The sequence below is a fragment of the Scomber japonicus genome, chromosome 4 (genome assembly GCF_027409825.1).
Source record: "Scomber japonicus isolate fScoJap1 chromosome 4, fScoJap1.pri, whole genome shotgun sequence".
In the NCBI taxonomy this organism is placed as follows: domain Eukaryota; kingdom Metazoa; phylum Chordata; class Actinopteri; order Scombriformes; family Scombridae; genus Scomber; species Scomber japonicus.
In genome coordinates, this window is record NC_070581.1 from 21,419,161 (window position 1) to 21,440,593 (window position 21,433).

The window sequence follows — 21,433 nt, forward strand, 5'->3', positions numbered from 1 at the left end:
TTAGGCCATTGATGTTATATAAATTAACCTGTTTAACTTTATTATTTGTAGCTTTGACTTTTCATGTACCAGATCATTTTACAGCACTTATAATGCTGTACACGTCTTGTTTCTTTATGACGTTTCCTTCTCTACCTTCAGTTAGTGTTTGAGCAATACTGTTAAATGACACCAGCACTCCTTGTAGTAGGAATCTTCATGTTTTTGTTTTGGCTACAGAAATACTGCCAATTCTCTGCAGGAAATCTGCTCTCATTGGGCCTGTAAAGTTAAGAAATTATAAATGCAAATTGGAATCATTATAATCAATATTGAAGTGATTTTAGTGTCACTAGATTCATTTATACTAATTCAACAGCAAGAATAAGACTGGCTGCAGATATTCCCTGCTTCATGGCTGTAAATGGGTGGCGTGCGAGGTCTCAGCTACCAGATTTCATGGTCTTGTTTGCCTTACGGCTGTGTCTGTCCTCAGCAATCCCTCAAGCTTTGAGTCTTTCTGGATGAACAGATGGACACAGAAACAGAAAATGACTTTTATCAATCGGAGGATGACTTGGATGAAGATGAGGCAACCCAATATATAATTGAACAAAGTCTGATTGAATATAGAAAGCTCAAAGGACTGAATCCGAGGTCTGTTCACCCTGTAGTAAAATTCCTCTCTCTTAGGTTGTGTATCTCTTGTTTATTTGTTGAGTTGTTTTTCTGTGCAATTTCTTTCTCTAGTGATCTGAAAGTCAGTGAAGACCCTGATGAGATTTTCAAAACAATCAAAGAGGGTAAGATGATGTGATTCTTTGAGCTGTTGAAGCTGATGCAAATTTTTATTAATCTCTCCAGAGGTTCTGATATAATATCCTGCTTCATATGCAGGTGATCAGGATGCACTGAACAGACTAGTAATGCAACCAGAGAGTCTGTCTAGAGTTGATGAGCGAGGATGGATTCCCCTGCATGAGGCTGCAGTGCAGGAGAACAAAAAGATACTTGAGATGATCTTCTCAGGTAGTAAGGATATTAAAAGTATGACGTTTAGCCAAACAGATGTTTGAAAAAAATCTGGTATATTGATCATTTGTTTGGTGTTTGGGTTCCAGTATCACCTCCTGGGGTTGCCCAGTGTCGCACTCTACAGGGTGAGACTCCACTGTTTCTAGCTGTGGTTCATGGACTCAGAGAGAACGCCACATTCCTGTTACAGAATGGCAGTAGCCCAGATCTCCAGAATGATGAGCAGGATTCTCCATTAGTCGCAGGTATCGAACACTAAGATCATCTGAATGCAAGATGCATTATTCCCCACTTAACAAAAATGTGATGATATTTGCAAGTTATTTATAATGTTTTCCTCTCTCCTAATCTTCATTTCTTAGCTATTATGAATGACCAGTATGACTTGGCAACACTATTGCTTCGCTACAATGCCAAAGTAGATCAAACAGGACCACTAAACAGGACAGCTCTACATGAGGCCTCCTTTTTAGGCCTGGAGAACTTTACCTATCTGCTCCTAGAGTCTGGTGCTAACCCAAATGCATGTGACATCAAAAAGAAAACTCCACTGGCTCTGGCTGCCCAGAATGGACATCTGAATGTGGTGGAGGTCCTGTTACAGAAAGGTATGGGACATAAGGTGATTTTAGTGCTCAGATTTCAAAAGTATCTGGGTACCATATGGCTTCACTCATCCAGTGACTTTATGGCATAATAGTAGTGAATTTACAAAATCCATTTGCATTTTGACCTCTCAAAAAAGTTAGAAGAAATATTTCATATAAGACTGTGTTATAAATGTCTTGGTTATAGTATAGGCTAAAATGCATCCATATTGTTTATTGTATCTGTATTTATTTTGTAGGAGCTCATGTGTGGTGTGAATCAGAGTCAGGCACTATCTTGTTTGATGCTGCAGCATCAGGAAACCCTGACATAATCTCCTTGCTGCTGGACCATGGAGCAGATCCAAACCAACCGCTGTATAGTGGGCACCTCCCTATTCACCGTGTTGCATACCATGGTCACATACTGTGAGGAATATCTGTGTTATAACATCTAGCTTTCACATTAAAAACCACTGCTATGATCTTAAAAAAGGACTCCTCTTTGACAGGGCACTGGAGCACCTCATCCCAGTGACTAAGCTGGAGGCTGTAAAAGAAAGTGGAATGAGTCCTCTCCATTCTGCAGCTGCTGGGGGGCATGTCCGCTGTGTGGAGTTGCTTATCAAAGCTGGCTATGATCCAAACTTCATGCTGCACCCAAGAGTTCGCAGCAGCTATGACGATGAGCGCAGGTCTGCCCTCTACTTTGCTGTGTCCAACAATGATCTTCAGTGCGCCCGCTTGCTGTTAGAGGCTGGAGCAATGGTGAACCAGGATCCTATCACATGTTTGCAGCTGGCTCTCAGACAAGGCAACTATGAGCTGATCAACATGTTGCTGAAGTTTGGGGCAAATGTAAACTACTACTCCCGTATCAATGCCACTCACTTCCCCTCAGCACTTCAGTATGCCTTGAAAGACGAGGTCATGTTAAGAATGATTCTGAACCACGGTTACGATGTGAAGCGTTGCTTTGACTGTCCCTATGGTGACAATTCCCATGACTATGCTCCTTGGATGACCTCAGCCATCAAAGACATGGTGGTGAGATGAAGCTTGTCTGAGAGAAAATAATATAAATAGTTGAACCAGTGGTGTAACAATTTCTTACAAGGTTTCTCGTTGACTCCTACATTATGTCTTTTTTGTGTCTTTCCAGTTCTGTGAGGTGATAACAGTGGCCTGGCTTACACATTTATCTGCTCAGGTAGTGCGCATCATGCTGGACTACACCGACCATGTCTCTTTCTGCACCAAACTCAATGACACACTGAAGGAGCAGAAACAGTGGCCAGAAATCTGTCATATTCAACGTAAGAACTTCTGTGTCATTTGTTATTCTTTGACCTGTCTGCAAAAGTATGACTTTATGACTACGTATATTTATTGACTTGAACTGACTTTATTGGCTTTCAGGAAATGCTCGCAGCCTGAAGCACCTGTGTCGGTTGCGGATAAGGGAGCATCTCAGATACTTGCGCTTGAGAGCCCCAGTTTTCATCAACTTCCTTCCTCTTCCTCCCAGGCTGAAAGATTACCTACGCTACAAGGAGTTTGATGTTTACAGCAGGGGCAGCATGGTTAACCCATAGCAAAAACACATTTATACTTGTCACAGTCACACTGTGATGAAGGTACAAAAACAAGAAGTATCTTTTATCCGTTACTGTGTGTTTTGAAAATCATGTTGTGTTCCAAGTACATATATTATGTGTTGTATTCCTTGCAGTATCATTTGTATAAAAGCTCTGTACTTTTATGTTTTTTAATAACTAGTTCACATTTTTTATTGTTACATTTCATTACACAAGAATAAGACAAGAAAACTAACCAAGGTTTCAGCTGCTCAGCAATGTAGTAAGGAAAAAAAAGAAATATTTAAAATATATGAGTATAAAAGAAGAACAAGAAGAGTACAGACCAGTGTAAAGTGTGGTGTGCACGTGCCCTATACCTATAACATGTAAATGTAAAGTGCAGTGTGCATGTTTCTTCCATATAGACTAATACAGTAATGTTAATTTACTCTTTATATTGACTCCTCTTATTAAATGAGTCCTAGAGAAGTAATTCAGAAACAAGACTAAGTCAGATATCGCTGGACCATGCATGGTCAAGAAATTCTAGCCAATTAGTTGCAGGAATAGTCAGTGTCTATAATGTGAATGCCTGGATATTACATGTTCTTCTGCAGTTGTCTGTGTTAGTCCCAGTTTTCCACTCATAGCCTATCTGGGAATGTTTAAATCGAAAGAGAATGTCCTTCTGACTATTCTAATTATCTATTATCTCCTCTTGCTCTTTCATCTGTTTCTAGATGTCTCTCGTTTTTCTCGTGTTTTGTCAGAGTGATTATTTGGGGTACTGTGTGCTCTTCCTCGTGCCTCATCATCACGTCATGCCGAGCCCGAGGAGTGACATGACACTCCCTGCTGGCACCGAGGCCACGGACCTCACGCGCCGGGTCAGCACGCTCCTTTGACAATCATGCAATCACGGCGTGAGAGTCCAGGTGCAGACAGAGGTGGGGGGTCTGCTGGCTCGGCTGCAGCGTGCGATGACTGTCAGCTGCAGTAAGTGGAAGCGCTGCATACGTCCCCTGAGGTCGTAATTAGACTAAAAGATTCGCGCCGATTCATTTGAAAGAGCAAAGACCAATGAGGAAACTCCCAACACTCAGCCAGTCGAACAAGTTCATCAAGCTAATCTGTATGAAACAATCAATGACCACAGCCATGTGTGGGCCTGACTCTGCTGCAGCCAAAAATAAACTATAGTTTCTTCTTTATCTTCCACTGGTGGTTTAATTAAGTATTGCAAGACTGGGGTTATTTTGTAGATTTAAAGGAACAGCATCTAAGATTTAGTGATTAGTAGTGGCTTGCAGATTGCAACTATATGAATACCAATGAATACACATCCCATCACGAAACTTGGGAGAAAAAAAGAAGGCCTCTCTAAAGCCAGTTTTGGGTTACATTGAACATTATGAAAAATGTTGACAATCAGCAGCTTCTGTGAAAAATAATCTGTAAAAGACTGAGACCTAATAGACTTGCACTTACTTTAGACATTATTATAGTTATATTACATGATGTTATTATAAAGTATTTACAGGTTATTATGCAATGGTCTTACTTTTACGGCCCATCTGATCAAATTGTGCTGTAGCCTATGTGGTTCTTGAACTAAAATGGCTTGGACACACCCCTGAGTTTTAAGTATGTAAATCAGTTAGTGTGTGAAGAGGAACTGTGTGGGAAAAAGGGGAAATTAATGGGTAGCCGATAATAAAAATAAAAGTGATGCATATAGTGATACAAAAGTTAAAATGTGGACTGGTCATGTTGAGTCAGGGGTGCTTCATTACTCAATTGTATTTATTTAGCTGCATCTTACATACTAATAGTATTCAATGCACGGTTTACACTGTCACCTCCATGCTCCCTCCCACGGTGCAGTACCTCTTCCTGCCGCTGTGTGGCGCGGATTGTCTCGTATGTAAACACAGTGACGGCAGCGTTTTGCAGTGGTGGAGAAGAACGTGTACGTCATTTTCACAATGGCGGAGGCTGGGTGAGGAGGAGAGAGTGTGTGTGTGTGTGTGTGTGAAGCGGCGCCGTAATCGTTACAGCTCCATTGCCCGTAATACGTGCACGGTGCCGAAAATGGCCCTGAACCCCAACGCGGTGGGGAAAAAGGACTCAGAATGTACCGACACGGGCGATCTGCAACTGGAGGGAGGCGAACCCCACAAGAAGTCAGCCGCCACCTCGGCCACAGCCAACCAAAATGGCGATCAGCCTGGATGTGGAGACAGTGTAATGCCCGAACAAAAAGCCCCTGAGCGGCAGAGGAGCGTGCTGGCGGACGCCCGGAGCTTTAGCTGCTCTCCCTTGCCAGGCCAGAAACCGGGCGAGGAGCTGCCACGGAGAAATTTCCAAATCCCGAGGAAGACTAGAGAGCGGAGAGGTGGTGCCATATCGCTGCTATTTTGAACAGAGCCTGTCCTGTATTTCATAATTCTGGTGCTGCATGTTGCTAGCCTGCTAGTTAGCTGACTGGCCTCGCGTTAGAAGTGGGTCTAATGAGTTTTGCAAAATGTCCCAAAGTCGTTTTAGGGTTTATTTTATATCTCTGTCACTCTCCTGGTAGACAGCTGTAGTGTGAGCCGCTTTAACCCCTGATAGAGAGGTGTAGTGTGCGCTGTTTTAACAGACATAGCTGTGGTTGTCGGGCTCAGGTATCCAAGTTACTAGTGAGCAGCAGGCAGCTACGTTGCTGTGAAAGCAGCACTTGAGGACTGCTCATTTGAAAGCCCACCTTGTTTGTTTTCTTCACCTTTTCACGAAGACCACAGACCATAAGTCTGAGTGAATATACTGCTGCTGGTGTCATGGTTGTGTTGCAGCCATCACTTGACAACATGTGGGTGTCTCATTGACCTCAGTGAAGGGCATGGATTCATACACCCCAGTCATCTATCTCAAGTGTTTCCACAGTAACACGACTCTTTTAATGGAGTCTGAAGAGTTATACGTGCACATGTCCCCGCTTGAAGTCTTTAAGTATTTCAAAGCATCAGTTTTACACCTCACTCCCAAAACTCCTCATAGCATTTCTCTCAGCAACCCTACACCAGCCCCATCATACTTCAAGAAAAGGTGGAAGTACTCTTAACAAAGTGGCAGATGGACAGTGTTTTTGTTACAAAGTTTGCTGTGAAACATCAGCTATCTGCATATATGCAAAGTTGAGCAGAAGTTGCAGGACATATCACATTCAGTCTCATACAGGCAGCATCCCTACCTGTAGTGTTGGGGGTCAACCTTTCCCTCAGCAGGTTTGCAATATGTGATGTTTAAAACGCTTTATTGACCAAGTTTGAAAATATAAGAGCTGTCAGGCAGACTTGGCTGTGTGTGTGTGCACTCCACTGGCCGGTCTCCAGTCTTCATCATGCTGCCTCACAACAGATATGTTTACTATTTGTTAGTAGATGATGTTTCGTGCCGGTAGCCTTTAGTCAGCCAGTGGTGGTTTCACTTCTTAGCCTGTAGTAGCTTTGACATGATAAACCTTATGTAAATACAAACCGATGAGAGGCTCAGTCACCTGTACAGTGGTTTGTTGATATAATGGATCACTAGATACTGTTGTTGATCAGTGTTTTCCTTATCCTAGTGCACACATCCGTAACCTGTTATGATGAGCTGGCTTTAGCAATTCAGAATAGGGTGCTACTGGTTCATTGCAAGTCCACTGAGCTTTACTAAACACACAAAGAATACCAGCCTGCAACTGCAAGCATTCACTTCCCATCCCTTCCTCTTGCACGTCATGTCTTTTTATCTGAGAACATGTTACTTAAATATCAAGCTAATGTCCAAACACAGATGTGAAAGAAAGAGCCAAGTATATGACTCTTTCTTTAGGCTTGACATCTACACGCCAAACAATTTGATGTGGTGGTTTCCTGCAGGTTGACCCAAAGTTTTGGTTTGATATGCTACTTTTTGCACTGATCCTCCTCAACACATGCACACAGGTCTCTCTGCTGATGCTGTATGCTAAATCCACTGATTCACCCTTGTGTGTGTGCAGGCTTGTACCAGTTTCTGCCCCCTGACAGCCGGGAGTTTGAGGACCTTGTGAAGATTGTCTCCTCATTTTACCTAGACTCTTCATCACGAGGAACCTTCTCCTACTGTAAGGCCAGGCTTATTCACAATGAGCTGCTGGAGAAAGAGGTTGGTCACTGTCTTCCCATAACCTACATTGTCAACATGAGCATGTGAAGTTACGCCCTTTTTTTGACTGACACCTGTTTGTAGGTTGCAACGAAATCAGTAATTTTAAATAAGTCCATGTCTTGAGTCAGCAGTGCTGTAATTCCAAAATTATTTGTAGGTCATGTGACATAGCTCTAATAAATGTTTTCAGCATGTGATTTTACAAGTTACATGTTCTGCCAGAGCTGTGTATTAGTATTATTACAGTACTAAGAGTTTGTGTGGTTCAGACTGCTGTATCTCATTTACTTTACACTCCCTTTGGGTGCCAGTTCATCGAAAAGCGGAGAGAGATGAAGCAGGAGGGGCGGACCGAACAAGAACTGACTGAGTCGTACTGCTTCCTTTTCCCCGACAAATCCAAGGTTGGCCTGTCTACAAAGCCTGACTCACCCATATAAAAGATGATGGAGATGTTAAAACGAGTGATTTTTTTATTTTTATTCTTTAACATATATTTATTTGTTTTTATATTTATACATTAGCATCCAACACTCTTCATCTTGAACATATTACAATAAGATTGATTTAACAAAAAAAAAAAAAACGTCATTTTGAGCTTTCAATGTTCTCTTGTGTGTCTAGCTTCAGTGGATCTGTGAGAAGGGTTTGTCAGTTGGCCACTCCAGGATAACTACGCTAGGAAATCCGTCTGTGGGTAAGTTGGTCTCTTGCATGTTGCTGTCTATAAGTAGATGAAATAACAGTTTTTGGATAACTACTTATGATAGTTTATTGAGAGTTGCCAGTGAAACTAGTTTCCTTTTTTAAATAGATTTAATTTCAGAACTTAATTTCTTTGTGGATCGGCATCTGGGGATGTTTGTTAGAGGAGTTACATCTGAGGACGGCTAATATGTGGCTTATTAACAGCTGGGAATGGCTCAGTTACAGAACAATATGTAAATTAAAATGTTCTTCATGACTGAGGACCCAGTCAAGAAATGAATGTTTTAATCTCATAGTTACAGTATTAGCGTGTGAATATGATATTCAAATGCATTTTGATTATGATGCTCTTTTTACTAATTCATTTCTTTTGTCATTGTAGGTGTTTATCTCTCGAAATATTCTGATTTGTTACAAATCAATCCATTTGAAGTGGGCTCCTTTGGAGACATGATCGTTTTTAAAGTTATGAGGGTATGCCTACCACTCTTTCATTTTGTAATGTTTACAGCGTTCTGATTCTTGTGGGACTTCAAGCCAACTAATATGTTTTGTTTCTTAGGGCCGAATAAAGCACATCCACGAGAACATGCCTAAGAATGCTATAGAACCTACACCCAAGTTTGACTGTCATTTGTCGAAAAGTGCCAATAGGGTTACGTCTTTGCTGTCTTACAGGGCTTTTGAGCTCACACAGGTAAACACAGTTTTTTTTTTTCATTTATTTACAGCATGTGCTCTGTGTCTTGGTGAGTATTTCTGTGTTTTAATGTGGCTTCCTTGTCGTCTTTCAGCAATATTTTTTCGAGTTTGCATTCGATGAGATCAAGGCACGGCCCAGGCACGTGTGCCCCTACGCTGTAGTTTCCTTTCAGTACAAAGGCAAGGAAGCTGCAGCGACTCCAATGACTGCACACAGGTACGTATTCCTGCAGGAAATGGTGAAACTCAGCAAGCATTTTTAGGCAGTTGAGGTGGCTTGTGTGACGCATTTAACATCTCCCCTGCTTTTTGTTCGTTTGTTTTTCTCCTTAACAGGTTTAACACTATTTCCCCTGAAGGAAGTAGAGGTAAAAACATTTTTTGAATCTTCACTGATCATTTTTGATGAATATATAGTGGAACAATGAAGGCTGTATGTGTTGTGTTGAATTAGTGTCATGTCTATAAACAAGGATTTTTGTAAAGGCCACTTCACACCAGGAGCAGAAAACACTCTGCTGCCAGTCTGCTACAGAGTCAGTGACTGCTCCCATGTTAGTCAGTGTCGCAGTATTATGTCTTAAACTAACTACCTACTATCTAACTTGAGCATTTTGATTGGCATTCTCACTCCTAGTTGTCAGTTAAACACCACAAATTATCCAAATTATATAAAACAACCAAGGTTGAAAATTTCTAAAGGAATCTGTGTCAAAAGATTGTGCTCTGAAAAGTTATGAGCTCAGCTCTCTGGCTATATATATGTATATCTGTCTGCCTTTTGACCTGTGCTGCTATTCATACCATTGCAGGAAAAAGCTGCTACACTGTGTGGAGTGGTCCACTGGTGAACAAGGGAAAGGAGTTATTCCCAATCAGTTTACGATCCTCCTCACGCCCATACCTACCTTTCAAACTGTGAGTAAACCTTCAGTCTTGTACATAATTCTGTGTATCTCTGGCAACATGTCTTCAGTGCTATTGGTGTTTCCTCTGTTAATCATTAAAGGCATTTCGCCACTAAAAGATTTTTATGAGCTAAACTATCATGCTCCATAACTTTAATTTAGAAAGAGGAAGTTAGATTTCATTTATGTAATATGCAGACATCCGTTTTTTCCCTCTAGAATTGGTTATGATTTTCTCTTTGTGTAAACAGGCCTGAGAAGATGGAGGTGAGTCGGGGTATGCAGCTGGACCAGGTGAAGCGAAAGATTCCCTCTGTGCTCTTTTGTTGGGACACCTACAGCGCATCACGGGAAGGTCAGTCAGCACAACACGTGAATCAGAATGGTCAAAAAATGCCCAGGGCAAGTTCACTTTCTAAAGCTATTATGAATGCATATGCTGCATAATTGTGTTAACTTGTAAACAGCTTATGAACAAAAGTTTGGCATTGTTTCAGATAAAACTGAGCATACAGGGATGAAACGACTACCTAGAGGAGTTATTTGTCTGCTTTGTATTCAAACTTGCCTCTCCTCATCCACAGTAATGAAGTGTGGGATGTCCTGCAGCCTGTTTGAGGTGGTAGATGGAAAAGGCAAACCTACCAACGGCAGCCTGACAGCACTGATCAACAAATTGGAGAGGGACAGGATGGTGAGTCACCCTGTAGCTGTTACTCACCAGGACTCATGCAAGAGGTTCTCGTGTATGAAATTCCCCTAAATGTGGAGAATCATCATCATCACACTGAATCAAAGTTTGTCAACGAAATGATTGCTGAATTGAATTCAAAGATTTGGGATGTCCAGAATCATTCAAAAAGCTTTTCCTTTGCACCCTTCTTTGTTCAAAAGCACACGCAGAAAGAGAAGAATAAAAATAGCCTTTCTTACACAATATTCATTTATGCATCATCAGCTTGTGTAATTGGGGTAGGTTTTGTTCCATTAACTGTTTGTTTGCCTCTTTAACAAGAGAAATGGTGTAGAGAAAACATGTCAAACTGTAGTGCTTTTTTTTAGTAACTTTATAATAACTACTGTAGTACAAAATGCACACATAGCAGAAAAAAAGTGTCCAGCAACACACATATGTAACACGATTGCTCACATGGTCTGAAAAAGATGCTTGATTCTTGTGTTTTTGACAGCAGTGTCTGTTCTGCTTGTTTAGGTGCTGGTGAAGCCCTTGTTTGACAGGGGCTTTCTCTTCCTGTTGTCCTCAGCTCAGATGGTTGAATCCAAAGGTGCCCAAAAAGCTTTTTTCTTTCTTCACATATTTTCCTTTTGTGTCTGTTGAACACCTACTTGTTGCCTCCGGTGAGGATACAGCTTCTAAAAAAGTTTGTGTTTGTTTTCTAGAGCGGCGAGGGCGGGAGAAGAACCTGCAAGCATTATTCATCTTTCAGGAGTCAAGGATGGTTGTCAAGTATTGTAAGTGTTGTTCACTATTTATCCATACTTATGAATCTATCCCTAGCAATTAGCAAACAAATGTTTGTCTGGTCTTCTACTAACTGCTTTTTAAAAAAAGGGTACATGTGATTAATAAGCAGCAATAGCTGGTACATCAAAAAAAGATGAGAGTTTTCCATATCATAACCATGACTCCTGTTTTGGTGTCTCTTAAAGGGGTGTTCACACAAAACGCGATTTTGTCGTGCGACAAACGAGAATCTGTTGCGCTACTTGCTCGAGTTTGACCATGACCATTTTGTGACCATAATGTAAATACGTGTCATCGTGTGAGTAGCGAGCCCGCCCGTTTCACGCCTAATCACGTCTTTGCATTGACTTTACATGTAATCTCAACGCACGACATCGCGTTTGGTGTGAACGCCCCTTAAGACTTTCATAGAGCGGATGTGCATTTATATGACACTGTATCACTGACATTTGTGTCCTCCATCTCAGCATCCAGACTATTTGAGCCAGAGCCGTTGACGGCGGAGCCGCAGCCTGCTACCCTGTCCTCTATGGAACCCTTCATCCCTGCTCTGCACTACGCCCTTTTCAAGTTGCGGCCCAACCCAGGGAAGGATTTGAGCTCTGGGGTGGAGCGACAGGCCACTGAATACTTGACTCGCATGGATTCAGGAACGGTGCGGCCATTCATCCTGCCTGACTACAAATATAATGTGGACGATCGGACCAACCCGCTTCCGGTGCCTAGACCCAAATTTAACATGGAGGCCGTGTTGCGTTCTTATGTCCACAACCCTGCCAACTATATTTTACCTCTGAACAAAGCAAAGGACATCATGGAAAGAATACGGAACCCCGTACCCATCCCGGTTCCCATTCCCACACCTGCCCCGGCCCCAGTGGAATACAGCCCTGTTTCTGACTGGGGCGGCTCAGACAGGGGCTCGGACAGGTCAGAGAAACCCCCAGAGAGGCTACCCCAGGAGAGGCCAGCCCAGGAGAAGCTGCCCCCAGACAGCAGTAGACGGAGGTCGGGGCTGGCCCATTCAAACGGGGCCCAGGTGCAGCACAAGCCACACATTGAGCCCCAGCCTCAACCCCAGAGGTTGCGGCTTTCCCAAAATGAGTATGATAAAGACAAAATGAAACAGTTGCTCAAGCTTATCCAACTCCATAAAAAAGCACTAGTGAAGGATCCTGGGAAGGAAAGGGGAGAGGACGGTGCATGGGACTCCAACAGTTTGAAGAGGAAATTTGATGGAGATGAGAGAGGAGGCATGAACAAACACCAACGCACAGATCCACTGAGCAACGGGGAGTCCAGTAGAGGTGAGGAGAGCTGCAGCTGTGCATGTAGATTGATTTAAATCAACCCTAACCTTAACCCTAATTCAATTTCAGTTTTTTTCAGATTTCCACCACCTACCACCAAAGTCAATTCCATTGAAAAAATGATTATTATATTCATTTCACAACACAGCCTGATTAGCTCTCAGCTTGCTTTGCAAATTAAAACATTTCTGCCCATTACTGCTACATTAACAAGCAGCTGTGGTTTTCGTTTGTACTAAAACAAATGAATCTGATTGTTTGCATTTTTTTACATTTTATGTCAGAATGCATGCTTTTTTTTACTCCGTCAGGTAGCTGTTCATATATATACCTGTGTGCTATAACCAGAAAAACTCCTGTCTCTGCAGTGTTTTAGTCTGCAACTTAACTAACCGCCACCCATAGTAAAAATTAGCCTCACATTTTTAGCATTATAATAAGATATTCTGGTTATAAATGCCTTTCTCCTTATGATGTTAGAGTAAAAGTAAACTTGTAAATAGTAGGTGCTCCCATAGTGAAAAACATCCCATTGGCTTTCAGAAACCCATCGAGGATGTCACTTTGGTTGTTTCTCAGCTACAGACACAGAGTGGATAATATCCTCCCAAATGTCTGCATGCTGATAACAACTCCATCAAGGCTGCTTAGTTAGAGGAGAATTTCATTATGTGTTTGCCCTAAAAGAAAATAAGACTTGGTCTGGTCATCCAAATGTACCCGTGCATCCATTTCGGCAGCAGCAACATTGCTGTTTTTATAAGATACAGATACAGTCACCTGATACAACACTTTTCTCATTACACTGACATTAAATCTCATTATAACAAGAAAATGTGCTTGGCTTAATGTGAATAAGCATTTTGTTTGTTATTAGTTTTTCTCGTTAAAGTTCTAACAAATCAACTCTCATTATAATGTGAACCTTTTCATTATAATACTCTTGTGTTAACGTGGGAAACTGAAAACAGAGCAAATTTGTAAATAATACTTTGACTTAGTCAGAGTTTAAACATTTTGCAAAAGTATCCTTCACATTTCCTGTACAGTACTCATGAAGCCTATCTTTAGCTGTGTGAGGGCTTGCGCTATTCTAGTGGACTAATATACCAAATTTAGCATTCCCTTCTAATCGTGTGTTTCCCACTAGGAGCACAAACCGATGAGATTGGAGAAGAGGGTGTACAGAGCGACAATCTGACAGCAGTGATGGAAAGCATGGGCATCTATGACACCGACCTGAGGGCCTGTGGAAACACGCACTCCTCGGCAGTCAACGAGACCCAGCGCCTTCTCAAGATCCTGCTGGCCACCCTTAACAAAGCTGTGGCTCAGGGTTCAATGCCTGCACAGTCAAACCACGGTGAACCCTCGACAGGCCCAGGAACGGGGGAACCTGCCTTTTCTGACCCAGATCTTAGGAAACAAAATGAGCCAGCATCACAAACAAACTACATTGAGGTGAGAAGAGCTGATTTTTAGGTTTACTCTGGAATAATTTACCATGCATTAAATGAGTTTGTATACCTAAAAAATAACTACTGATGTTTCCTCTGTTTAGGAGGACATGGACTGTAGCCCTGGAAGTCCATTCAGTGCAGGATCCCCACCAGACCAAGCTCACACCTCAGACAACCCAACCTGGGTTATCCCAACCAATGAAGGTAACTCAAAGCAATTAATACAGACCTGTTTCTACCCTTATAGGCATATTTAGATGTTTAGATGTTGTTCACAAGGCTTCACTGTGACACGTCTTTTTTTTCCTCCAGACAAAGCACAGCCTCTTCCTGAGCAGAAGCCCCATCCTGAGCCGGCGCCAGAGGCTGTGACGGTGGCAGACACACACCCGGAGTCGAAAGTGGCCACAGTAGAAGTTAAAAAGACAGTTGCACCATCTACGTTACCAGTGTTGGAGGAGCTTCCTTTCAGGCCCTCCATCAGTCTGGACACTATACTCAACCAGGAAATTCACAGTCTCACATCTGACATTAAAAACATCATGCAGACTCATCGCATCTGCTATACCTCGCAGCTACCCCCGCGGTTGCCCCCCCGCCACTGCTGGCTGCCCAACAGTTGCTTCTCAGAGTTTGTTGTACCCTACGTCACACCTGTCTCCGTTCAGGGGGATGTCAAAGCACTGTGTGAGAAGATGGACAAGTTGATCCCATCCCCACCTGCTCCCTCCAAGGTCACGTCTCAACCTCCCCCAGTGACAACATCTAATCTTACAGCACCTTCCCCCACCCCCATCCAGACTCCAAAGACTAAAGTTGAGCCCTCCCTGTCAAAGAGCAACACCTCCTCTCAGAGTGGCAAACTAGGCACTATCAAAGAGGGGGCATCCACTAAGACTAAAACAGAAGGCGCGTCAGCAGAGTTGGGCGGAGAGATGTATTCTCCCTCTCAAGTCACACCAGACTCTCCAGACAACAACTCCCAAAACCCAGGCACTGCTTCTGGCGCTGGGACCGGACTTCTGGCTGGCAGCCTCATTGGTCAGCTGAAGCCCGAGGTTTTCAGCAGCCTGGTGGAGATCTTTAAGGACGTCACAAAGAATACAGTGAAATTCTACATCTACTCTGCGGACGAGGGGGAGGAGAGCACGGTCTGCATGGAGATTAAGGTACAATACAAGGTTGCATTCTGGTCTTGAAGCTTAAGCTGCTGCTGCATTAATTTTTTAGTCTATGAAATGTCAGAAAATAGTGAAAAATGTGCCTCACAAGTTTTCAGAACTTAAGGTGACCTATTTGTATTTTGTTTGTTTTACCCAAAGAACTGCTTAAAAACCCAAAGATATTATTTATTGACAATATTATCTTCACATTACGTTTGAGAATCTGTGATCGGCTTTTCCACTGTATTTAAAATCGATAAATGACATAAGGGCTGCAATTAATAATTATTTTCATTATCTGCAGATTATTGTTTCAATTAATCAATCAGCCTATAAAATGTCATAGTGAAAAATGCTTGTTACACATTTCCGCAGCTTAGAGTGACGTCTTCATATCTTGTTTTGTCCGACCAACAGTTCGAAACCCAAAAGAATTAAAAACATGATTGAAACAAGTTTAAAAATGCAGAAAGGCAGCACATTTTTGCATTTAATAAGCTGGTAACCAGCAAATGTTTCATATTTTTGCTTAAAGAATGGCAAACAATCAATTATCAAAGTAGTTGCTGATTTTTCTTTTCTTTTCTCTGTAGATTGACTAATCAACGTATTATTGTAGCTCTAAATGATAAACTTTTACTGAAGGGTAAAGGGTGTCAGTATTCGCCAAATGGTTCGGTTTGACTTTCGATTTTGAGGTCACAATTTGATTCAATACTTTATATTTGATTTGTAAAGATCATTGATTTTATGCCCTGGCAACTTGTCAGTTAGTCTACAGTATAAAGCATGATTTAATAGCTATATTTTTTTGAATGTATCACACTGAAGTCTGTATCACTTCAAGTCAAATTGAAATAATTTATTTGAAATGTAATAACAGTAACTTATTTCAGCAGCCAATTGAGAACAAACTGTGCAACACAAAAACAAAAATAAGAGTCACAAGATGGCAGGGTACTTTACAACAACAGCTTGAGTTTCCATACCAGCATAAAGCCACCAGATTTCATCCTTGTGGCTTTTTGGTGAGGAAACTGCATTGCGTTGCTCTTTGTAGACAATTCTTATGCACTCATCTCACAGCTGACCAGAGTTACCTGTCTGTCCAGCTTCAAGAACAACTTTAGGTGAAAATGTGGTTGTAGCTCATTTTCTAAATTACTATGGAAGGAAAGAGGCGTTGTGTGTGCTTCAGCATTTTGCTTGTGAGTCATTATCTGGGAACTTGGAATGTGTCAGTATATTACCAGCTTTGACATTAACCGAGTGTGTAGCATGGCCTTCATACTGAAGCTTTTCTGTCAACTATGCATTTGTTGTTCACACATGTTGCTACGTCTGTGACTTTGGGGAGCAGGAGGATTTTCTAGTTCTGTTGTTTCCCCATCATATCTGAATTTGGCAGTTGCCATGGTCTTTCGAAAAGCAGTGCAAATGCAAGCTACCAGTTTTAAGCTGTGGCATCTTTGAATTGTATTTTTTCTTTGGATTCATGCAAGTAGGTGAAGGTGGAGAGGAAAAAAAAAACTTGATTTCAAAGATCGAAATCGCTCATTTCGATTGATTTTTGATTTAGAAACCGTGACACCCCTTACTGGATTATCAAAATCACAAGAATGGACTTTGTTTCTGCACTATTGCAAACATTAATACTACTGCCCATATTACATAATTGTGCATCCGTATTTTTTCTCCATCTATAGACTTGCTCTGGGTCACCTTTTTTTATTGTAGCTGAAGGGCTTTTCTGCAGTAGGAACATATGTATGCAGAGGAATACCGAGGTCGACCATGTAAATGTGACAGGCTACACCGTCTCCTGTTTTTTTCATTACGTGTTCCATGTGTCAGTGCTAAGCTCTTTGTGTCAGTCAGTGGTTGTGTGAGAGTGCAAGAGAGAAGCACACATTCATCGGTCTGTCTCTTACAATTATGTCTCTCCCGTCTGTCACAAAGGAGTACTTGAAGAGTCTTGGCAACAGCGAGTGCAGCCCGCAGACGTTTCTAGAAAACAGCAGCAGTTTAGACAAGCTCCTGATCATCATTCAGAACGAGGACATCGCCGCACACGTGCACAAGGTACAATTTCCACCTATCATCCTCTTCATCACTGTCACTGTCTCATCTTCCAATATGTAGTTCAGATGATTGAGAACCAACTGATCTAGGTAACTAAAGGTGTCCTAAAATCATTTTTACATCTTCTGCAGAGTATTGAAGTTGATTTAGTTGAATTATTTTTACTAACGGGCTTCTTTATTTTCTGATGTGACCTGAGTGAAAAAGTGACTGAAGAGCTCAATTTATAAAAATCTCCTCACCCTGCAGATCCCGGCACTGGTGTCTTTGAAGAAACTGCCTTCAGTGAGCTTTGCTGGAGTTGACACTCTGGACGATGTCAAGAACCACACTTACAATGAGCTGTTTGTGTCTGGAGGCTTCATGGTGTCTGACGAATTTGTTCTTAACCCTGACCTTATCACACAGGGTGAGTTTCACTTTGTGATGGCTGTGCGTGTTTGTGGAAATATCAGTTGGATGATACTGATGAGAGCTTGTGTGTTCTTCAGATCGTTTGCAGGGGTTGCTGAAGTTCCTGGAGGAGCAGAGCACCCCGGAACACCCCTGGCAGTGGAAGGTGCACTGCAAGTCCCAGAAGAAGCTTAAAGAACTGGGGAGGTCAGTATCCCAGTACCCAAAATAGTAGCAATCACATTTCATTGGTAAAATAATCTTAATCCAAACTGGTTAATTTTTGCTGTTTTGTCACAGGTTGAACACGAACGCCATGGGCCTGCTAAACCTTCTCACAGCCTATCAGAAAAAGCACCTAGTCGAGTTCCTCCCTTATCATGAATGTGACACCCAATCACGTCAGGCTCCCGATCTGGACTGCCTAATCAAGCTCCAAGCTCAGCACACACAGCAGCGGCACCTTATCTTCCTCACAGGTATCATCATCTTTATCACTGTTAACTTCCATATTAAGTCCAGTTAATGCCTAATATTTTAAATGGCAAATTGGCTGCGTTGATATATTATCTTTTAGTCTCCCTAACACTCAGATCATGTTATACTACATGTCACATTCACCCATTCACACACCAATGGCAGAGGCTGACATGCAAAGTTTCATTCATACCATCCGTCTCCTTTATTTAAATGTATTTAAAATGCTAACTGAATGTTGTGTGCTGTTCTGTGTTTTTACAGAGAGGCCATTTGAGATGTTCCTACAGTACTCCAGAAATGGAATAGTGATAGCGAGCATTGATGACATTATGAGCGGTTTCCACAGCCTAATTGGCTCCATCAATCAAAATGAGCTTCCAACGCCGCCCTCTACTGGTGGGTAGTGTCATCAGCAGCATGAAACCCCCAAACACACCAGGGATTTCATTTCATTTTGCTGCAATACAATTTCTTTCTACATTTTTTTGTTGTATGCGGTTATGTTTTCAGTTAAAGATGACTGTAGCACCCAGTAGAGTTTCGTTCCAGCACATTTGATTCTGTGAATTCTTTTGTGACACATTTGTTAATATCTTCCTCTCTACTTTTCCATTTCTTTCTCTGTGCCCTCTCCTGCTCTCCCAGTAGTGAATGATGAGTGTGTGGGAGAGGAGGACATGTCATTAGACTCTGATGATGGAGAGCCACCCACCATATCAGATACTTCAGAACAGAATCCGGATGTTGAGAAGGAGAAGCCTCCACAGCCACCTCCACCGGAGATGGAGGAGTTTCGTCCTCCACTCCCCGACCAGCAGGTCACCCCTGAGAGAACTCCAACGCTGTCTGACTACAGCGCACTTAAAACGGCCATCTCTCAATTCAAAGCCTCCAATCAGATAGGGATAGGCTCTTCAGACATTGGCAGCTTGTCTCCAGGAGGTTTTCCTGTGAATCCCCACCAGAGCTTCCTGTGTCCTTCAGCTTCGTGGTCATCGTACACTGGCTCTTCGAGTTATGCCGCCTCCCCTGCCTATCCCGCCTCGCCCTGCAGCAGCACCCAGGAGCAGGAGTATCGCCCCCCAGTCACAGTTTCTGCCACAGTCCCAACGCCCCCTCTTAAGAACACAGCAGGACCTCTAGCCAATCTGGCTTCCCTCCCTTTGGAGGTCAAACCTCCCCCTCCACCTCACCTCATGATGCTGGGTCACACATACGGTTCAGATACTGGAGGAGCTGGGGTTGCTGGGACATCTCCGCTCACCACCTCTCGCCCCTATCCAGACCACAGTGACACAGTTCAGCCAGGTTACATGTCTGGTATTCCTAAAAATGCTAGCGGGACCCCCACGCAACATACTGATAGAACACTCAGTGGACCTGGGGAGGGTGTGTGGGGTTCTGCAGGGACCAGCACTTGTATCAGCCAGGGTGTGGTCCCCTCTGGCCCATTAGACCCCAGTGGGCTCCTTAAGGGTGGGGAAGCCCTCAGAGGTAGCACCCCTGGTAGTCAGGGGGGTAGGACTCAGGTGAACTGCGCTGACAACCTTGGAGCTTCTGTGGGAGTTCCCACAGTGGCCAACAGGGGGGGCTCGGTCATCAGACCTAAGCTGCCTCCACATCCAGCATGTGGTATGGGTTATGGCAGTATAGGTGGCATCCCTGGACAGATGGACCATGGGCCTATGCGGGGTGCTATGGGTCCTGGTGCTTCAGGGAGTTACAGAGGGCGAGGAGTCCCTCCAGTAGGACTTTGGCCTCGGCCAGGACGAGGACATGAACGGGGGGACAGGACTGGAGGAGGACCCTGCTCTTGGGGTTACCCAACAGGCAGGGGTGGTGCACAGGATTACTACTCGGACTACACATACACTCACAATTATGCCCCTGAATAGACAATCAACTTGATCAAAGGGGAAACACGAACGCCATACTCCAGAGACTATTAAAGCTGGCTGAATGTATATATTTCCATGTCATAAACACATTGATTTAAATCAGTAAATAAGGATCCTGATTTTCTACATTAATAAAAATTGATACAGGCAGTGCCGAGTGTCCTACTGTCGTGTAAACTGTATGTACACTCTTTCCATGTGAGCTGTTTGAGACCCTGTTCAAACCACTATATTTATATTTGCCAACAAATGTAAATGGCCTTCCAGCTTCTCGGAATTTATCATGTAATTTCTGTTTGTCCCGGTTTTGAAACCTGTTTGTGAACAAGGGGAAAGGCTGATATTTTTTTAAGGAAAAAAAAAACTTAAAAAAAAAAAGACTGAATGAAATTTCACTTTTGCTGTTGGTTTTCTTTTTTATTTTACATATTTGGTTGTCCTAAATTCTATTAAAATAAAACATTTCAAATCCTGTTTGTGTGATGGGTTTGATGACAGTGTCAAGCAAACCATTAAAAATATAAATCACAGTTGTCTTACTGCCCTTTTCACTCAAACACCATTTTATTTAGCTATGTACAATATTTATGTGTGGTATGAAGATGTATCATTTTAAAACAAGTAGTTGTAGAACAAAATAGTGAAAAAATGTGCAATAACAAGGTTTTTGGAAATAGGATTGAATTGGTCACGGTTGGCCAAGTATATAAAAAGAATGGAAAGGTCATATTTCAGTGAGAAAGTCCAAATGTAGTTGGTGCTTATTCGAAACATTTTTACACCTTTTTAAATAAAAACAAGCCTTTAAGTACTGTGGAAAAGATGGTTTTCTACAGGGGTGTAGCATGAAAGCCTGGGTCCTAATAAGCCGTCTCTGTCTGTCTTTCACACATCTTTTCGAAAATAACTACACATGAATCTAGTGATTAGGGTAGTTACTAATGAATTGTCCTTACCACATTTAAACAGACTACAAAATAGAGGATGTAGTCACCGTGACATCATCCATTGATTTGTGGACTCCCATTATGAAGTCTTGAGTTAGCATTTTGACTGTTGCCATCTTGGGTTTTTGGAGCCAGAAGTGAGTATATTTGGATGAGAGGCTGGAGCTGACTACCACTAGTTGCTAGCTTGGTTAGCATATTGTATTTACAGTCTATGTTTATGCTAATGCTAACTTTTTTCTAGCGAAAAAGGGCTTAAAACAATTTAGATGTATTTACTGGAAAGAAGCGATTGAAAATCGAACTCCTTAGAGGGTCTTTTGGTACAATCAAACATGAACAAGCCCTTTTTTTTAGGGAACTAAAATTTAACAATAGTGATGGTTATGGATTATCATGCTTCACAGAACATATTTTCTTAATGTTTTAAATATACATCAATCCCAGGGTATAAGACAAAGCTAAAAAAAATACCAATTTAGTTTTATAACCCCTATAATGAGAACATGCTTACTATACTGCATAATTAAAGAAAAGAC

At 42.3% G+C, this 21,433-nt stretch overlaps 2 protein-coding genes across 3 annotated transcripts; both read left to right on the top strand.

Moving 5' to 3' along the window:
- Positions 1–511: 511 nt before the first annotated feature.
- Positions 512–3,275, top strand: asb14b (ankyrin repeat and SOCS box containing 14b). Its single transcript, XM_053317133.1, has 9 exons — positions 512–636; positions 730–782; positions 877–1,008; positions 1,101–1,259; positions 1,377–1,622; positions 1,862–2,030; positions 2,114–2,648; positions 2,764–2,917; positions 3,021–3,275. The coding sequence occupies exons 1-9, from the start codon at positions 512–514 to the stop codon at positions 3,194–3,196; spliced, it is 1,749 nt and encodes a 582-aa protein (XP_053173108.1). The 3' UTR covers positions 3,197–3,275.
- A 1,905-nt stretch (positions 3,276–5,180) lies between these two features.
- On the top strand, positions 5,181–20,421 carry tasorb (transcription activation suppressor b). Of its 2 annotated transcripts, none has more exons than XM_053317128.1 (23): positions 5,181–5,576; positions 7,209–7,354; positions 7,669–7,761; positions 7,982–8,054; positions 8,448–8,539; positions 8,628–8,762; positions 8,860–8,984; positions 9,104–9,135; positions 9,580–9,685; positions 9,927–10,030; positions 10,260–10,369; positions 10,889–10,961; positions 11,077–11,148; positions 11,629–12,468; positions 13,622–13,932; positions 14,033–14,135; positions 14,244–15,100; positions 17,054–17,176; positions 17,426–17,585; positions 17,668–17,776; positions 17,870–18,048; positions 18,311–18,445; positions 18,695–20,421. In XM_053317128.1, exons 1-23 carry the CDS (start codon positions 5,273–5,275, stop codon positions 19,942–19,944), a joined length of 5,532 nt encoding a protein of 1,843 aa, XP_053173103.1. In that variant the 5' UTR covers positions 5,181–5,272; the 3' UTR covers positions 19,945–20,421. The 2 variants fall into 2 exon arrangements, with proteins under 2 accessions (XP_053173103.1, XP_053173104.1); XM_053317129.1 differs by having other exon boundaries at positions 18,698–20,421.
- The last annotated feature ends 1,012 nt before the right edge of the window (positions 20,422–21,433 follow it).

Coding starts and splice junctions, on each gene's coding strand:
- asb14b (XM_053317133.1), top strand. CDS start 512: ATGGACACAGAAACAGAAAATGACTTTTATCAATCGGAGGATGACTTG. Junction 1,260..1,376: donor GGATTCTCCATTAGTCGCAG/GTATCGAACACT, acceptor TTCATTTCTTAG/CTATTATGAATGACCAGTAT. Junction 2,031..2,113: donor GCATACCATGGTCACATACT/GTGAGGAATATC, acceptor CCTCTTTGACAG/GGCACTGGAGCACCTCATCC.
- tasorb (XM_053317128.1), top strand. CDS start 5,273: ATGGCCCTGAACCCCAACGCGGTGGGGAAAAAGGACTCAGAATGTACC. Junction 11,149..11,628: donor AAGGATGGTTGTCAAGTATT/GTAAGTGTTGTT, acceptor CCTCCATCTCAG/CATCCAGACTATTTGAGCCA. Junction 17,177..17,425: donor TCGCCGCACACGTGCACAAG/GTACAATTTCCA, acceptor CTCACCCTGCAG/ATCCCGGCACTGGTGTCTTT.